General features: G+C 40.9%; 1 protein-coding gene across 1 annotated transcript; it reads right to left on the bottom strand.

Moving 5' to 3' along the window:
• Positions 1 to 572: 572 nt before the first annotated feature.
• Positions 573 to 19,665, bottom strand: med23 (mediator complex subunit 23). The gene is made up of 30 exons (XM_042390603.1): positions 19,470 to 19,665; positions 18,712 to 18,743; positions 18,382 to 18,469; positions 18,135 to 18,259; positions 17,637 to 17,748; positions 17,154 to 17,252; positions 16,909 to 17,010; positions 16,743 to 16,812; positions 16,384 to 16,496; positions 16,197 to 16,292; positions 10,670 to 10,876; positions 9,624 to 9,767; positions 9,237 to 9,382; positions 8,881 to 9,126; positions 8,610 to 8,752; positions 7,207 to 7,381; positions 5,823 to 5,986; positions 5,525 to 5,649; positions 5,214 to 5,419; positions 4,937 to 5,117; positions 4,664 to 4,834; positions 4,221 to 4,437; positions 3,970 to 4,079; positions 3,726 to 3,852; positions 3,217 to 3,382; positions 2,961 to 3,033; positions 2,632 to 2,846; positions 2,367 to 2,487; positions 2,133 to 2,264; positions 573 to 1,342 (listed from the first exon to the last, which is right to left on the bottom strand). Exons 1-30 carry the CDS (start codon positions 19,518 to 19,520, stop codon positions 1,073 to 1,075), a joined length of 4,227 nt encoding a protein of 1,408 aa, XP_042246537.1. The 5' UTR covers positions 19,521 to 19,665; the 3' UTR covers positions 573 to 1,072.
• Positions 19,666 to 19,920: the final 255 nt, after the last annotated feature.

Raw genomic sequence — 19,920 nt, 5'->3', positions numbered from 1 at the left:
GAGACAGGGAAACAATCTGATAGGGCTTACAGGATGTCTACTGTGTCTCTTTCTCTCTATGACTCATTAATAAAAAGGTACATCTGTGAGGAGTCGTCTGACTGGAAGGCAACCATAAATGTTGGACTCCCCCTACTGGTGTCAGGCTACAATGTAAGATTGTTTTATGACAAAGTAGATTATAAACTGGGTTGTCTGGGTCATGCTGACTCAACTGAAGAAAAGTGGTTTCACCAGAGTGTGACAGATGACAGCTAACTGGCCGGGCAGAGCCATTGTGGTGTTCACACCCAGTCCGACAGCAGGCTAAAGTTATCATGAGTCCAGGGCAAAAAAAAAAATAAAGACATTACAGGCCAAGAAAAGACAAACTTCATTTGGAAACAATGAAGACAAAAATGTGCCGGGATAAACTGTGAAACCACACAAAATCATTAAACTTGAAACATGATCCTAGGACTTATTTTCTGTAATTTCCTGTTGCTTACTCGTGCTTAGTAAGGAGGAACCATCAATAAAAAAGCTGAACCCGGGATACCAAAATCTTTTTTTTAATGAAGTAATAATAATAATATACAATATAAAAAATTGACTACAAACAGAAAAATAAAAATGTCATGACAATAACAGAAATAAGCTACATTATGGGATTCTCCTTAAGACACCTGACTGCTGACAGAGCTGCTGTCTGATAGATACCAGACCTGATAATTCACTAGACTTTTTGCTGAAGACGCTTCATATATTGGTACCTCTGTGCCAGGTCGAAGTAATTCATTTTAATATTCTCTGACAACAAAATCAGCCTGGATTTATTATTTTGTGAGTTGAGATTCTGGGAAAAAGGATGTTTATATGCACTTATGAACAAGACTCATGCTCAGGGAACACAATCAGCCCTCCAGGGTTCTAGTTTGTGAAAGTACAATCAACATTTATATTTCGAGCAAAATCCAAGTCAAGAAAACAACTAATCACAAAAATGTTTCTGAAAGTACGTCTGGTTTTGTGTGTGTGTGTGTGTGAACCGTCCACTGTCATGATTGCACCTCCGTCTGTTTGCGTTTACCGCCTACATAGGTGTGTGTGTGTGCTGCGTGGAGGAGGGCGAGGCAGCGGCGGCGGAGGACGAGAGTGAAGAGGAGGAGGACGAGGAGGGCTGAGGGGTGGAGGAGGAGGCTGTGGGGGCGGAGGAGGAGGAGGAGGAGGAGGAGGCGGCGGCGGCAGCGGCGGCGGCGGCAGCAGCGGCAGCTGATGATGAAGTCTCTATCTTGCTGGTGTGCGTGATGAAGCGCAGTCGCAGCTTCATGGCCGGACGCAAAGTCATGATGATTTTCTCCACCTAGAGAGAAAAAGAGGAAGAGAAAATGAACACACAGATGTAGACGGATGGATGGATTGGCAAGATAGGGAAGAATAATATATCAATAATCATATGAGGGTTGAGTTAGGGAGAGAGATTGTACTGGAACAGTTTAGAAAAAACAACAAAATGATTCTGTTTGAGGTTGTTTGGGTTTAAACTGATTCTCTGACTCACTAAATCAAATTAAGGTACAGTGTAATTACCAGTTCAGCACGTACCATATTCATTTATGTTACACACTCGATTGTTGTGAATCACAGCACTCAAAAAACAACAACATGTATAACTAGAGCCTCGTTCTATAAGGCCAATAGCAGCTTTGTCCATAAAAATCACTGACATTCCCATTAAAAGTACACTCGTCTTGGCCTCGAGCACAAAGTGCAGCTAGTTTAATCTCCTCTAATTAACTCTGCTGTCAGGTCTGGACACCGGTGGTGAGTCGTCTTGCAGCACAGAAGGTGACAGACTCAAACTAAATACGGAAAATGGAAATAAAAACCGTCTCCTGAAGAGCAGCGAGTTCACAGATGTAACCTTACGTGATGTTTGGGTGATGAAGGTCTCCAGTTTTAGTATTTTAATCAGTTCTCTCTTTTTTATTTTTTATTTTGTGTGCTTCTCTTACCTTTATGACTACTGTTCTTTTGAAACAGGTTGTCTTTAATGACAACCTATCAAAGTAATAAAACTGGTTATGTGCTTTCAAGTTGATGATTAATTTTCTATTTAAAACACACACACACACACACACAGAAAGGCTCACCTGCTCCTTCACACTATCTCCAGTGTACATGTATTTGATGTGGTAGAGGAAGTCACAGATTGGGTCCATGTAGCTAAGATGTTGGCAGTGTTGGTCCACTGCCTGGAGCATCTCGTAGAAGGCCACGCCGATCTGAAATACACACAAAGAGGAAAACAATGTGTATTCAATAACCACAGACAAAATGACAAAAAGTTTTTCAAAACTATTGAAATCGCAAACTTGTATGTTTACCTCCAACATGCATCGTGTCCTCTCCTGCTGGAAGCGCTGCAGGAACGGCCCGACCAGGTGATACACGTAGAGTAACTGGAACTCTGTCTGGACGATGGGCTTCAGTGTTTCTGACAGAAATCTACACACACACACACACACACACACACACACAGAGTTTCATAAACAAATGTGGGTGGACTAGTGACATAAAAACAGAAGTAAAAGAGAAACATGAAGACAGAGAGAAGAGTAAGAAGACAGAGAATGAGAAAGACTTCCTCACTTGGGAATCAGAGACAGCTGTCCGATGGATGAGTGATGCCAGACAGCGTGTGCTAACGCTAGCACATAACTGCAGTTCATTTCGCTGTAGCTCTGGTGGCAGGCTGTGAAGTCCAGCAAGGCAAACGGATAGCCGGCCCACTCCGTCTCTGACGTCAGCGCCGGAGAACCAATCACAGACACGATGCGGTCGTGGAGAACGATCCAGTAGGGTTCCTAGAAGAGGAGAGCGGAGGTGGCCATATTGAGCAAATGTTCAAAGAAGATGTGAATTCATCATAAAATGAAGGACTGGGATGATCTTTTGTGAGTGTGTGGCATTTCTCTTACAGGCAGTGCAGTGATGACAAGTCCAATGGCGTTCATCCAGGCTGTGATATTCTCTCTGGGAACAAGAGGTTGGCTAAAAGGTAAAGGGAGAACAGTGATTCATACTTTAATGGACTGCAACCCACACACATCATCAGAGCGCACAATCAAAGTGCTCAAAATAATCTGTATCATTACAAAAAGCATAGTTTCACTGCCATTCTTCTCAAAAAAATAAGAGCTTTAAACTCTTTAAAAGATGTTTTTCCTATCGTACCTCTTTAGCACCACATTGAGCAGAGCGTTGCCGACATCTTTTCCCGGCACGGCCAAAGCCATCAGCTCCACGCAGGTGACGTGCAGGGCATGCGCTGCGGGGTTGGGGAACTCGTTGAACCTCCAGTCACAGTTGGGGAACGGGCCAGGTGACTTTCCCGCCATGGGTGAGAGAGGGTTAAGGAGGGTGAAAGTCACGGCACAAGGAAGTGATTAGATGCTTATATTCTGTATGTTTGTCAGTCCATGAGCCACTAGAACAGATTCCACCTTCTCTATTGTGAGAGCTACATCGGCTGCAATAAATGAACCGGGACTGACTTTACTGCAGAAGTTAAAGTAATTAGCATCGGCCTTTAAAGTTAAGAAGCATTGGGGGAGACTAGTAGTATCAGCAGTATATTGTTTAAGTACCCCAAAGGCCCATTATCCTTTATTTGCCACCAGGAGAGTCAGTTAGAGAGCAGTGATGGATCCATCTACAAAGACAGAAAGATAAATAAAGGATATTGTCCACCAGACGTCCAATCAGCTTGCAGTAGTAGGTGTCGTCAGGGATCCAAACGTTGTCTTCTCTGGGGTTCATGCCAAACTTCAGATACGTTTCACTAAGGCACCAACCTGGGGTTCGGTTGTCCTGTTCAATAAAGAAAAATAAATCCACTTCAAACTACGAACTGGTGCCAGTTTTAAAAAAATAATTAAAAAATGGGTGTTTGTTTTTTTCTTTCTTCCTTCATCTCGCTCTGCCTACCTTCAATGAAGACATGATAGCATGCACCAGTTTTCTCTTCAGGTTGGTTCTGTCTCTCAGGTGTCGCTCGTAGTAGTGAAGGGTGTTGTAGAGGTAGGTCACTGGACGGTCTGCACACAAACACAACAGTAAATACAAAACAATGGCTTATAAACTGCATTCACATCCCTGGAGATTAACCCTTAATCCCCTCTTTACAAACATGTGCAGTATTCTTGTCTGTATTCCTTACATTTTCAGACATTACTCACCGTGGAACTTGTACAGCCCTCCCAGATGATCCAGCAGCGTTTCCAACGACTTGGAGACAGGAAGGAGCTCCAGGAAGCGGTGGATGACGATGTCAAAGACAGGCAGGAAGCGTAGACACACGTTGCCGAAGTAAATGGGAAGGTACTGATGCTGGAGCTGCATGGGAGGGTTGACTTGGTCTGCAAGACCCTCAAAGTACAACTTCTCTGGGTATTTCTGGTAGGGGAACGACAAATAAATATTTAATTTTTAAACATAAGAACATAGATTTATTATCTCTAAACCTGTGGTGTGTCCCTTAAAAAATAGCTTGACACTACTCTTAGCAGCTATATGTATCTAAACACAGATAAAATCGAACATAACTTTTAAATTTGTCTGTGGTGTAACTTTTTTAACATCTGAAGACAACAAAACTTGTGTGTTTGTGTTAAATGTGTACCTTGTGGTAGCTCATGTGCTTGTTGTGCCAGTCACTCTGCAGCCAGTGCTCAGGAGCATTCTCCTTGACAAAATCGTTGACTCGGTTCCTGAAGTCGTTGGGCTTCAGCAGCAGCAGCTGGATTATGAAGTAACACACTTGTGCCTCGTTGCCCTCATGGCTACGCATCGCCTGGAGGTAGGAGAGAGGAGCAACATGCCACATTGTCATATTTACAGGAGAAGTTACACACTAAATAACCGTCTATTTCTCTGTATGTATATCTGTCCTCACCAGACACAGGATGAGTCTGTCCAGGGTGACGATGTTGTATTTCCAGACCATGTCGTTGAGTATTTCAATGCACTTGTTGAGCTGCTGTCCACCAGCTGAAGTCGAGAACTCATAGACGAGGAAGTCGGCAAATGTGCGCACGTGAGCCACCAGTGCGCGAGCCCCGATACGCTCCAAGACCCTGAGGGACGCAAAATCAGTTTATCGTGAGCTCATCAATTAGCAGCAGTTAGCAGCTGGTTCTAAGTTAGACATCATTTAAATGGTGGCACCAGACCTGAAGCCTATCTGGTTAATGTGGTCCGTCTCTAGCAGCATCTTCCACAGCAGACAGAGGAAGAGAGGGGGTGAGCCCTGCATGGAGAAGTGGGTAATGATGTCGTTCTCATTGGCCATGGACTTCCACTTCCTGTACTCTTCTTCCACGTTCTTCTTCAGGTTGAAACGGGACTCCTGAGGAACGTTGTTCTGTTTGAAGAACGCCTGGGAGAAAGAGGTAGAGAGGTGGGAAGAATGTGGATTGAGTGAGAATAAAATAAGTTTTCATTTTCCCCATTTTCTTCCATGCAAAAGTGACCCTTTGTGCACCTGTAGTGGAGCAGGGAAGCAGGACAGAGTGTGTGAAGCCCAGTTATGAGGTGTGAAGGCCATGATGGTCTGGAGAATGTCTTTACACCAAGTCCCGTGGATGGAGTCGGACCCTGTGAAAAAATCTGCGAACAGAGACAAAACAGGTGACCATAACAACTTAAGAAATATATTTAAGAGAATATAGGAACAGAAAAGTGAGAGATCAGGAAGACACCGGATGAAGCATGAAAGAAAAAGACCTTTAGAAGCATCTAGGACCTTAAGAGATGAGAAAACTAAGGTAAAAACCATTTACCAGTGACATGTGTGGCTCTGGCCAGGGTGAGGATCAGGGCTCGGTTCAGCTCTTCAGACTCGGCCGACAGAACCGTCTTCGGGTCGTTGAGGAAGCGGGTGAACTGAGGCTGCACCTCCGAACTACCCAACGCTGTGATCAAACGCAAAGCTGTGCTCTCGACACTGAAGAAAGAGAAGCAAAGACATGGAGATAAGTTTATAATGTGTTAGCAAGGAGTTGATTCTTTTCAGAGTCTGTAGTTTGTGGTGTTTTTGTATTGTATCACATTACACTGTTAAGTATGTTAATGTGGGAACCACCTGTACTTACGCTGAGAGTTAACTCAAATATATAATCAAGAGCAATCCATATGAATTAACATTATCATCATTTTTAGTATTTCATGTTAGGACTGGACCTCATTTGACATTTTTCAATACTAGAGCGGATTAAAGCTGCAATGATTAGTCTATTAATGTGAGTCCACAGATATAAGTACTTGGGCATCTGGTTAGATGACAAACTTACCTTAAAAGCTCATATTTCAGTTTTAATTGATAAACTGAGGATGAAATTGAGCTTTTTGTATAGAAATACGGCCTGTTTTCCTACATTCTGAAAGCAGAGAGGGGTGGAGGAGATTCTTCTGTCGGTCCTTGACTATGGTGATGTCATCTATATGCATACATCAGCCTCTAAATGCCATCTATTTCGGCAACTATTTTCATAATCGAATAAACAATTTAGTCATCAATATTTGCTGGTTAGAGCTTCTCAGATTTGAGGATTAGCTACCTTTATGTGTCTTACATGACAGGAAACTGAATATCTTTGGAATTTTGACTGTTCAGACAAAACAAGACATATAAAGACATCACCATGAGCTCCACGGAATTATTTTTCACTATTTTCTGACATTTTATAGACAAAACGATTAATTGAGAAAATAATCAGCAGATTAATTGATAATAAAAATAATTATTATCGTTGCAGCCCTAGTGCAGATACAACAACTGAGTTTCAGTCACTTTTATTAATAGCTTAGAGAAATATAAAACATATCTTTTTTGGAACATGTTTCTTATTTAACAAAAGAAGACAACTTTGTCAATTAAATAATGTATTAAATAATGTCTAGATACAAAAAGCCGTACAAGAACAACTTATCTGATTAATGAAACAGGATTATAAATCCTGAGTCACCCTGTTGTTACTGTACACAGCTCAAGTTCACTTCAAAGCGCTGATGATTAATTCAAATCGAAGTCCACTACAAACAAAGAGTAGCTGTTTGTTTTATATAAGTTGCATTAGGCAACAACCTTTTTACTTGAACAATCTAATCTTATCTTGGTTTAAACTGATGTGTGTCGGGATATATGTGAGTGTGTGTCTACATTACCATAGATGCAGCTGGTTCTGGTTGGTCTGGGGCACAGCAGCCAGATTGTGTAGATGACTCAGTAGCTGGACTCTGTAGTGCGGCTGGATGTGGTGCATCCTGTAGCTGAACATCTCCAGTAACGTGTGAAGGATTCCCCAAGCGTGAGACTTAAACACGTTGGGCAACAACTGGCCTAAACAGATAAGAAGCGTTCACATTAATCAGCATGTGTCTGCTGGAAAATTATGACAAATTCTGTCTGAGACAAATTAATGTTAAACACAAATGTTCAGAGCCAGTCTGCTCAACCCAGAGGACGAGCAGTGATGACTGAATACAAATTATTTTTAGAGAGACAGATATTTCTTTTTTTTTTGTAACAATGTTCATGCTTCGAGATTAAGAATGTTAATTATTTAAAAACTTAATGGCGTAGCTGTGATTAACTTGCTGCTTCCTTAAATTTCACTGAAATAATGACCTCTGAGTTAATTAATATGTATAAAATATGCACATTAATCTATGTCCACTGTACTCTAGGACCAAATGTCATCATCAAGGCAAACTAACTTCAATTTAAATTAACAAGACTCTAAATACAGTGTTTCCCCTATATTCATTCATTCATTCATTCTCACTCTCTTCGTTCTTCAAAGGACATCTATGTGTTTTTGCAAGAGTAGCGTTGCTCCGTTAAAGAATAAGGCAGTGCGCGCGCAGAGGGCGAGCGGCAGAAACATGATGTGGACGCGAGCGGAGCAGAGGAAAAGTTTAGCAGTAAGTTGTCAATCTGGCAGTAAAAGTACAGCACAGGCTGTGTGTCAGTTAATAAATGCTGCAGCTCATCAAGAAAATACTCATCTATCGAAGGGGGTTAGCCCCGAAGTTAGCAACAACGCGTTAGCTTAACTTGACCAGGCTCACTGAAGGTGGACTGACTTTTAAGGTGGACCAGCAATTCTCATTTTAGTGTCAATTTCCCCTAGGGGAAACACTGAAATGGGTAGAAAATATTATATGTAAAGCTTTTCATAAATAATTCATCTGCTGTTTGACTATTTTGTTGCTGAAGCTTTGATGCCTCATTAAATATGTCTTTGTATTTAATTCAGTCTATTTGATCTTATAAGCGTGTCTGTTAGCCTGCTTTACCCTGATTAAAGCTGTGAAACTGTATACAACACACTGAGGTTGATCAAATCTTTTTCCTGCTTTCTTCCTCCTCACCCTGCTTGTTAATCTGTGCTTCTTGCGTGCGAGACGACTATTATCCTCTGAGGAACATAATGATCTGATTCTGAAATGAGGAATTAAAAAGAAAAGAAAAAACACACACACACACACACTTTGTCCCTTTTGTATCTGACTACTTTTCAACACAGCAGATATTTTCAGTGAAATAAAATGTTTTTGTGACTCACTGATGAATCCTTTGATGCCCAAGGACTCGATCTCCATGTAGACCAACAGTCTGCTGTATGTTTCAACCAGCGCAGGGGCCAGGGCGATGCTGGATTTAGCATGGGCCAACTTTATGACCCGCGTGGCGATACTATGGATCAAACTGGACAGACAGAAAGAGGCAAAAGAAGGCAGGAACAATTGATTTAAGAAATGATGTGTCTGATGCATCATATATCCTTCTAAACATTAAAAAGCATCTGATTTTTATCTTCCATTTGTTCCTCCCACCTCATCTTCGCATGTACAGTGAGTGAGTCCAGCAGGTTCATGGGTAGCGGGGTGACAGATCCTGATGCCATACAGTTGGTGCCGGGCAGGTTGATCCTCATATTTCCGTTTCCGTAGATGGTCTCTACCAGGACGCCCATCGGCAGCGTGAAGCACTCAGAGTTGGTGCTGTAGGCATTACAGAGCAGGGCGATCTTATAGTCGGACATGCCCAGGGTCTTGTTACGCAACGACTGCTGGAGAAACCTACGAGAGAAGAGGAAGGGAAGAAGGTACAGTTATGGAGGTGTAGAGATTTGAGGAATTTATTGAAGTAAATACATTTTCAGGACACAATGTTTTAAAAAGATACATACTCGTGGTGTAGTTTCAGAGAATGCGGTATGGGTATTTGTAGTTTAGAGTTGTCGTTCTGAGCTTTGCGGTTCAGGTGGATCCAGATGCACGTCATGGCGAAGGAATGAGTCGACTGGGGCTTGTTAATGTCAGGAACTGGAATGCACTGAAGTGGAAGAGGAAACACAGATAAATCTGATGATGTTACCTTCAGAGCTTTAATTGACCACCAACAGCCCAATAATAATACTACTAGTACTGCAACTGCTGAAAGAAGCACAATTTCAACTAATGTAGGAAACATTTACAGAAATGAAATGAAACTATGTTGATACCACTGCCATTGATAAAAATAACCATAATAAACATTTTGAATACACCAAAATAACGTCTTGGCAGTCGTGTACCTCTTTTTCTGGGTACAGCAGGTCAAAGAGCTTCATGACAGGCAGGAAGTCGGCTAAGGCGTTCTTCTGAATGCTTCCTGATATGAACTGCAGCAAGACCCACATCAGGTGGTCTCTCCCTTTAATAAGACCTCTACCTGCAAGCTAGAAATAGAGAGAGAGAGACAGAGAGAAAAATTCAAATTCCCTACCTACACATGAGGGATTCACAGGAAACAATGCATGTTTGTAATCCAATGTTACAGTTAGTAGTCTTATCTCATTGTTATCAGCCTCACTGTTGACTCTTCACGCTCTTCGAATCCAAGCTGTATTAAGTTAATGCTAATGCAAACAAAAAATTTCCTGTTGCTGATAGTTCACAATAAAAAAGGTAGGTACACATTTTTTCCAAGTCTGTCATAAAACAAAACTCTCATGAATATACATATACTGAAAGAGTTTTTGCTCTCCTGTTCATACTGGCCCCCAAAAAAGATCCCCTCTTTAAAGCCTGTACAGTAAATGATGGGGACAAAATCCACAGTCTTTGCTCAAACTATGTAAAAATGTATTCCAAAGTTCAGCAAAAGCTAATTTAAGATTTCAGCAGTCCGACTTAGTCAAATCAAATGGTTACATTTCAAAGTTACAGTCTTTTTAGTACCAGCTTCCTACTTTATGTTACTATTGCTCTGCAGCAGGACCATTTACAGTTGAAAAACCAACCTGTCTCCGCTCTCTGGTGAACAAACTAAGTAACAGGTGCACCGTTTCTAAATTACCTCACATCTAGTTTGGCAATTTCTACTTACTTATCAACTGACATATACACCAACATTATCTGATTTATCGGTCTAGCTGTTTGATTTGCGTGTGGTTTGTTTCATTTTTTAATACATCCATTTAATTTATGTTTTAGCAGGGACAAAGATATCAAAAGACCATCTCTTCAAGTGGCGTGGTAGATACATATTTTCTTGTGTTTTCGATCTGCATCACTGCACTCCAATCCATTAGTGGGATTATCAGCTCTCCCTTACACCTCTTATCACTTTCCCCCTTACCTTCTGATGCAACGACAGCACCATGTGTGGGAAGCTGGCAAACTGAAACAACACAAAGAAGATGAGCTGGGAGGAGAGGTGCTGCCACAGCAACTGGCTAGTTCCTCCAATGTCTGCGTCAAAGTGTTCCTCGGTCTCCGAGCGCTCCATGGCGTAGACCACCAGGTCCACCAGCTGCTCCTCCAACACGGGGCAGCGCTGCTTATGCTGGCAGGGTAGGAGGGAAGTGTTAAAGGATAAAGAAAATAGTGGGCAGGAGAGAGAGGAATAGAAAAAAAAGGGGGGGTGGGGGGTGGGGTATCCAGGGACAGAAAGAGACAGATTGAGACAGAAAAGAAAAGTAGGGAAAGACAGAGGGAAAGGAGGGGAGACAAGAGAAAGACAGAGGGTGGGAGAGAATAAGATCATCATTTAATTACTTCACATGCAAAGTTTTGTTAATAGATGCTCCAACAATTGTTTGAAATTAACTTTAAAAAAAAAAAAAAAAAACCTTTTCCCTTTGCTTGCAGGACATCTCCTTCCTGCCTCTGTCAACTGGATGCAACTGACTGTCGGCCCATTCCCACATTGATCTCTTAGCCCTTAATGTTCCAGTAATTTATCACGTTTGTAACTTGATCTCAAGTGTCAGTGCAAAAAGCTTAGATAATTTGCCAATTCAGGACTTTGTAAGACTATCATAAATTTTTAGCCACAGTGCCAGAGAAAATAAAAGCGATAAAAATTTCCCCGGGGAGGCATGAAACATGTCACAGCTTTCTTACAGAAACTAAGGTGGATTTAAAAAGAAAAAGAGTTCATGCCTTTGTGGGTCGTTACGACATCCAAGAACATTAACGTGTGAAGTGGACATCATGAAGAGGTTATGTAAAAATTGTAAATGTATGCGTTAAAATTACCTGGGGCAATCAAGTCACGCTGCGCTTTCAACTGCGTTGCCACGCAAAGATTGCAGAAATAAAACTGAGCATAGCAAAAAGTCATATGCAAGCAGTTTATATGCAATGATCGTGTCATGCAGGGACAAAATACAGAGGAATTACAAACTCTACAACCTCACTGGCGTATATAAACCCTATAAGGTTGTCAGTTTCATGTGTAAAAAGGGGCTTATGATGAAAAAGAAAGGGAAGGAAGGAAGAAAAATGGATGAGAGGGAGAATGAAAAGAGGGGGAGACAAAGGAGGTTGGTTAATGGGATCATAAAGCCCCAGTCAGTGATTGGTTTACTGCAGTTTCTGCCTGATTAGAAGTGTGAATCCTAACTTTAGGCCATATAATGGTTTAATGTTCATGGATTGAAGCGTTATCTACAGACCTCACTTTTTGAGTTTCATTAAAAAGTTGAATTGTATCTTGTGACACCTATTTGCAGACATATCACCATAGTTATAATGTCATGCAATAAGATTCTGGTCTTTCCATTTGTTTAATAAGAAAAATGTTAGATATTTTGTAATTACCCAGGGTGGGAAACTTAATTTTACCAGTGAGTGACAGAGCGGAAGGAGCGAGGATCTCTGCATTGGCTACCACTGGTAGGACTTAACTGAGCCCTTTTCACAGATCGGGGGGGCACGGACACAGCACAGCAAGGAATCAAACAGCACAGCAAGGAATCAAACAGCACAGCACAGCACAGAGCAGTACAACATGGTGCAGAACAGCACGGCATAGCACTGAACACCAAACCCAACCAAACAGAGCAGCAACACAATTAGGCATGCACGCTAACAGGTTCCAAGGTGGGAGGGGGGGAGGAGGTGGTGTGATTGGGAGGAAGAAGAGGAGCTGTGAGGCTGACTCGCCTTCAGTACAACTTCTCTTCCCCTGCACCCGAACACACACACACACACACTCACACATACACACACACGCACACACACGCACGCATGCTCGCACAAAGAGAGCGAGAGAAAGACGGAGAAAAAGAAAGAGGAAAAAGAGAAAGCACAAGCACATCTTCTGTCTAAAAAGAAATGGTCTTGTTGCTTACAGAGTTCACAAACTGGTGTGTTAACAACAGTAAAACCACATCTGTGGCTGGTTTATAATCCAAACTCACACAGCAACAAACCTGACTACTGACAACCAAACCAACTGCAACTGAGCATGTCATCTACCTGTAACTGACAGCTGATTTCTTGAATTTAACATTGAGTTTAATTTCAAATCTCAACTGTTGAAAATAACTAAAAGCTTTACAAACCAAAAGAGTCATACTGTTTGCTAAAGAAATGGAAGACCATCACGGCTTGAGCTACATTCTGCCAAGATTTTATCATCATTTTCTCTGAGCTAAATTATATAAACACGATTATTCCAGGAGCTCAGAACAACATGACTGTTTGTCCCCCATAATCACTGCATAATTTAGACTTTTTGAGGAAATAGCCGTGGTAATTAAACTGGACATTAAGCACATTTCAGCAGCAATCATGTCATCTCAACATTTCAATTCATTCAGTACCTTCAGAGGATAGCTTTCAATATATGCCTTATTTATTTGGATCATTTAACGGTCAGCATAAGAAGCTTATTAAAAAAAAAAACAAATCTCCCTTATATTTTCAGTCACAGTGGACTCAGATCGTAGTTCATTAAGCGCTAAAGCTCAGTAAATTTCATCAAAGAAGTAAAACTGAATAACAAACTGAAACAAACCAACAAAAAGCCTCAAACACATGTTGGCCTTTGTTAATTGCGCATTATCAATAAAAAAAACATCACGCAACACAGGTCAAAGGTCACTCATCCAATCAGGCAGCCAATCAGAATCACTCAACAGCCGACCTGGGCAAAACTCCGACGCCTGAGAAGCATTTGGCTTTATGTACCACACTTTGTCATGTCTTCTACTTTTGAGGCTGCCTGTGCACATTTAAATTCATATCCTGCTATTCAAGCAACAACTAATATATCACTCCATCTCTAACCTGGAGAGACAAGAGGTACACTTTGGAGAGTAGATACATTTATAAGCGAATGCAAAGTGATGTTAGCAAAACATGAACGTTGCAAATAATAAACTATGCAAATGCAGTTAATTGACTGGACAGCACCAGTTGCATAGAAATCAAGGTAACTAATGTACTGCAGCATCAAAGCATCAGAAGTTAGTTTAGATTGGAAGTAGAAGACCTGACAGTGAGAGAAAGTCATTTAAAGAACTTTGATATATGTCATATGAGCTAAAAAAAAAAACCTGACAAGCCTATTTTAGGCCTACATAAAAACCCTCTGATAGATTTACATCTAGACTTTTTTCACAATTATACAACAAAGTAGTGCACGAGCTTCCTGCTATAGGGCTTCAAGTAACAATTATTTTCATTATCGATTAATCTGTCGATTATTTTCTCAATTAATCGTTAAGTCATTTAATGTAAGAAAATTATGAAAAATGTCAATAACTGTTTCTCAAAGCCCAAGGTGACGTCCTCAAATGTCTTCTTTGTCCCGACCAACAGTCCATAACCCAAAGATAGTTAGCTTACTATCACAGAAGACTAAAACTAGAAAACATTCACATTTGAGAAGGTGGGATCTGACAACTTGGGACATTTTTTCGTTAAAAAAGAAAAAAAAAAGACTCAAATGATTAATAAACTGTCAAAATAGTTGATTAATTCTCTGTCGATCGACTAATCGTTGCAACACTATTTCCTGCTATTACATTGTACTTAAATGTTGTTGTTTATGGCAGCCTGACAAGTTCTTTGACACTTATCGAGTAGTCGCTTGAATTGGAAGGCAGCTGGTTGATAGTAAAGACTACTGCTGCACTATTTACTATGAATAAAAGAGTAGTTTTGCCCAGGTCAGCACAACACAAAGCAGCAGCATAAGGTCAGACACAAGAGGACCTCGCTAACAACAGGCAACAGGACCAGACTACATCCATACATGCAGTGCGGCAGGACTTGAAATGTCAACAGCAGGGTTCAAAGGTAGAGATACTTCATGTCAGTTACTTAGCTGGAACTAAATACGTTTTCTCATAACAAAAACGGCAATCCAGAGAATCTAATGAAGGAATGTCTCAGTGTTAATGAGCTTATCTGACACTTGCAAGATACAATAAGATGAAAAATGTATGGACGCTGGGCGTTAGGGATACAACGAGGCTAATTTATGTAATTAAGAAAATAGCTAATAGGATTAAACAAGCAAAACCAATGTTGCAAAAACATTATGAAATTTCATAGTTCAAATAGGCCCTGAAAACTTAACAAGTTACACAAGCTATTCCCTTGAACTGAAAGACAGTGGCGGATAATATTGGCTTTGATTAATATATTTCATTGCAGATATTGTAGCATGAGAAGCAAACTGAAGAAGAAGAGGAGAGGATTACACCCACGTTGGGAAACCGAGCAGAGTACAAATGTTGCTAAAAGTGTATCTGAAAAATATCATCCATGATAAATGACTCTATCAGCTACAGTAAACAGCCTGTCTGCCCATTGATCCGCCTGCAGCTGCCTGCCTGCAGCCCGCCATTCATCCCCTTTATTTGGACGTATCTGTCTCTCTACTCAGTGTATCTCTATAAAGCCCTGCTGTGACCATCTCAAGCTCTGTGGCATTTCCTTTTACTCGATTTCAAGTTTTCCTTTTTTTTTTTTTTTTTTTTTTTTTTTTCTTCCAGTTTCCCCCATTTCTAGGACAGTGATGGCATCATCTGCGTGCCTAAAAAGCTAAGCGTCCAGTGGGCTGGTTAGTTGGTAGGTCAGGAAGACCGGGAAGAGGACATACCTGGGCAATGTTCAGAGTCTAGAGAGCGCATGTCAGAGAGACAGACAAACACAACACACAACCAGAGGACAAGAGAGAGAGAGAGAGAGAGAAGAAAGAGAGAGAAACAAAGAAAGAAGGAGAAAGAAACAGAGAGGGGAAAAAAAAGAGAGACAGACAGAAACAGAAAGTGGTGACTAAAAGGAGCTAGGCTGTTCACTGTCCGTTCAGCACAGTTAGCATCAACTCAGCCGATTCAAAACATGCAAACTGGATTCTGTGACATTTATTTATATTTGAATTATGAAGAAAATCAAAATCAGAGCCGCGACCGGTGCTGATTAATGCTTTCTTTTAGCAACAGATGGCTGCACTCGGTGAGCTGGGCTGAGTTGAAACTGTGTGAACCCAACAGGGCAAACTACTACTGGTGCATTATGGGTCAAGCTCACAGCATTGGCTTGCTTTACATATGGTCTTATATAGGTGTGTTATCAGGGCAACAAAGGGAGGAGAGGGTTTCCAAAGGAAGAGGAAGAGGTGGGGAGGGGAGGGGAAGAAGACGAGGAAAGAAAACTTGAAGGAAATGAAGAAAGAACTGGGAGCAGGAGGAAGAGGAGAAAGAGGAATTGAATAGGGTGAAGAAGAGGAGAAAAGAAGTAAGAAAAAAAAAAGAGATGGCAAAAATTTTAAACAACGAGGGGGTATGAAAGGGATAGGAGGAGCGAGGGTAGGAGGGGGCCCTGTTAAAGAAGCAAAGAAGCGGGACGAGAAGAAGGTGACTTACCTGCTTGTTGAGTCCTAACATGTTGCAGACCATCTCTCTAGAGTACGGCTGTTCTAACACGTAGCGCAGCAAACCCGTCTGTGGCTCAAACAGGTCCTAGACACACAAAACGGACACATAATTACTGCATATGTGCGTGCGCGTGTGTGCGCATAAGCGTGTGTAGTGTTTATGTACGTCGGTTTACCTTGTCAAATGGCAGCATGCCTCTCAGAGGGAAGCGGAGGGTAGTGGGGTCTAATTTCCAGGAGTTACAGATGGCCCCGCTGTTATTCACGACCGGTAACAGGCTGCACCGACCTAAGCACACACACATTCACGCACGAAATACGGTACATGAGCTGCATTATGTATTTTAGCCAACTACTAAAAATCACAAGTCTGCGTTTCCCTCTTTAAACCAGTTGATTTTAAACACTGCAAGGGATGTTCAGACTTCATTAAAGTGAAAAAAGAAACAATCAGATTGCCAAAACAAGAAAAAACTTGATATATTTTGGTTGGTATTTTGTAAGCTTTCAGTGTGTGCGTTCATGTGTCTCTTACCACAGATAGAGTTGATTCTGGCTGTGGGTCTGAAGCTGTCCACAAAATCTGATATCAAACTGCCTAGCAGCTAGAAAATGAGAGAGGGACACAGGAATGCAACAAAGTGTTAGATACACACCGACACAGCTGCAAACATACACACACACAAGTAACACACACTTACCCAGTGTGACAGTTGTCCCTCTGGATACAGTTTTCTGATTTCTGTGACGGCGAAGTAGGCTGGAAGCAGGCAGGCGTTTCTGTCCAGTATATACTCTACCACCTGGAGTACACACACACACACACACATTATTGAAACAAGGTATCAGAGAAAAACATAGAAATGAAAACAAATTAAATTTGATAAGGGACAAATAGTACAAATGTGTGTGTGTGTGTAGTGAGAAAGATGAAAAAGGCAGACACCTCTCTGCCAGCCAGCAGCTGCTGTACTACAGCTGAGCTGATAGTGGTAGGAATGGTCTGAATTTTATCCAGTACAGCTTTCAACAGGTCTCGAACGCCCTGAAACACACACACAAGAACACTTTAGATGGAAATATATCTGGTGGTGGAATTCTCACACAAAAAAAATACATATTACAATATTTTATGATTCCTAATAAGAATGAAGAGAGTGTCTTAAGAAAAAAATACATAAAAAAAATACATTTTTAAAATAAATTGTAACAACTTAAAATACTTCCAAATGTTTTAACATCTTTTGTAATTTCTTGGCAAGAGTCAATTCACTGTTCTATTAACTACCATCTCCAAACAGCAATATCTGTTGCATATAAAAAAACAACACAATAATGTGTAGACCTCAAGAGGAAATGTTTGTTCATCGAGCTTGTTGAGGAACTGTCTCAGCTGTGTGTAAGTGTGAGTGTGTTTGCAATCGGAGACCTTGTAGTCCACCCCTCCGATGATCTTTCGAATCAGTTTGAAAGTTAAGGCCCACAACTGAGTCCTCTCCCACTCCAAATTGTCTGAGCTTATCAGGGCGACACACACCATCCTACACACAAGACAGATTCATTACAGGCATAATTAGGACAATTAACAGGCAGATAACAGATACGAGTGCCAGTACGTACAGTAAACACATATTTTATGTCACAGCCAACACAGATTTAATTACAGATACATTTTAATGATTGATGCTTAGATGCCATGATGAGTGAATCATTTACATACTTCATGTATCATAAAATGAACATTAATACTATAAATGATGGAATAATCATCAACTATAAGCATCATTCCTCTATTCTTATTATCTAATATCTTTTGGCGAGAGCTGGCTGTGTTATTTTGGGTAAAAAAAAATCTCTATAAATCTTTTGTGACTCTTGATATCTGTGTGCCTTTGTACAGCAAGTGTGTATGAGTGTGCGTGTGTACCTGGGCGGCAACAGACTGGTCTCCACAGCCATCGCGAGACAGTCGTAGAGGAAGGAGATTCTTTTGGGGCTGTGCTGGCTGTGTATAAACCGCACGATCCACTGCACACACTGTTCATGGGACTCCTGAAGAAAGACAGGGAGGTAATTAAGTCTAGCCAATCATTCGTAACACTGTGTGTGTGTGTGTGAGTGTGTGTGTGAGTGTGTGTCTGTGTGTGTGTGTGTGTGTGTGTGTGTGTAGAGACCTGTGGTAGCGTTCCCCAGTATTGTCTGAAGGCTCCAAGACAACTGATCAGTTTCGTCCTCTCATCCTCTGGAGTGTCCATAAACATCCTAAAAACACAACATAGCTGTTACTTTTTAGCCAGTACCTTTTTCTGTTTTATAGCCATGCAAAGAAAATAAAAGGCATGATGTATTTATAGATTAACATTTAATTGGTCTTTGTGTTAAGAAATGAAAAAGAAGTACCAGCATATCACAAGTTAATATTATGCCTATTTCAACTTGACAAAATCTGCTTGTAACAACATGATAACAACACAGCAGGAGGGCTGTGTTTGGAGTCATCTTACCCAGCAAAGGCTTCTTCTATTATCTCAGTTTTCTGAGGAGAGGAGAGGGGAGAAAAATACAATTTAGAAATGTTATGTGGGGAACCTCAAACCCCTCACCTTTCTTCTGTTATTTATTAAACAGCATACTACTTTTTTCTAACAATAACGGCATTTTCATCTCAGTTGCCTCTTCTGCTGATGTGAGAACTGGCAAACAGAAAAGTTGGTAGAGATTTAAGAGTCGGGGACACTTCAGAGGAAGTTAAAAGGTGTACAGTAAGTACATACACGCTTCATTTACACTTTGCAAAGATGTCATAGGGATGAGCTCAAATCACCTTTTCCAATTAAGATGGCATCACTGTGAGGTAAACTAAGTATTTGTGAATATGCATTTGCATTAAAAAGAAAACAATATTATTAAGCAGTTAGATAACTTCAATGACTTGCAGACACAATGCAGAAAAGTAGCCACATTTCAGTGTCTGCGTTGCTGTCAGTTGTTTCTAAATAACAGTGCAACGTTATGTTATTAATAGAAACAGTGCAAGTACAGTACATATGTATTTCAAAGCAGTCGCTGTTAGCTAGTAGGATAACGTAGCGTTAACTGTATTTTGAAACAAAGTGATTAATTTCGATTGTTGATTGATTAATTATTCGTTTGTAAAACCACAGCAGGTTCACCGACAGAACACTAACGTTACTGAAACTAATGTTATCTGAAATGCTAACTAATGTTAGCTTAAAAACAAGTAAATAAAGATGCAAGTTACCACAACATCCTCAAAGATGCTCTGGAGCTGCGTTTCCATCGAAAGCGCCATGGTTGCAGCAACAAAAGGGCCAATTTTCAGCGAATCATCACACAAATCTACCAGGTTGCTCCTTTCAGTGAGCGCAGGTGATGCTACCAACAAGCTAAATGCTAACAGACACCGGAATGAATGCGCCGTGAGACGTGCAACCGCAAAAACAGTCCGGAGACGCATCAGAGACAACAGCTGCAATAGTTCCGCTTTATTTTGCCATCACAACGTGTAGCACTTATGTCTCTGTAAATATGATAATTATAATATACGATTGATAGTGTGGTGGAAAATCATAATATATTCTTCTAACCTATTGCCTTATTCATGTCTTTTAAGTCTCACATAGCCTTTGCATGAATTGAATATCATGTAACCACTTGTTACTGCCAGACGAGACTACAATCTGATCTTTCTC

Source organism: Thunnus maccoyii, chromosome 17 (genome assembly GCF_910596095.1).
Source record: "Thunnus maccoyii chromosome 17, fThuMac1.1, whole genome shotgun sequence".
NCBI lineage: Eukaryota > Metazoa > Chordata > Actinopteri > Scombriformes > Scombridae > Thunnus > Thunnus maccoyii.
This window is presented reverse-complemented; position numbering and strand designations above follow the sequence as displayed.

Coding starts and splice junctions, on each gene's coding strand:
- med23 (XM_042390603.1), bottom strand. CDS start 19,520: ATGGCGCTTTCGATGGAAACGCAGCTCCAGAGCATCTTTGAGGATGTT. Junction 17,749..18,134: donor ACCAGTCTGTTGCCGCCCAG/GTACACACGCAC, acceptor TCTTGTGTGTAG/GATGGTGTGTGTCGCCCTGA. Junction 5,420..5,524: donor GCTTCCCTGCTCCACTACAG/GTGCACAAAGGG, acceptor TCTTTCTCCCAG/GCGTTCTTCAAACAGAACAA.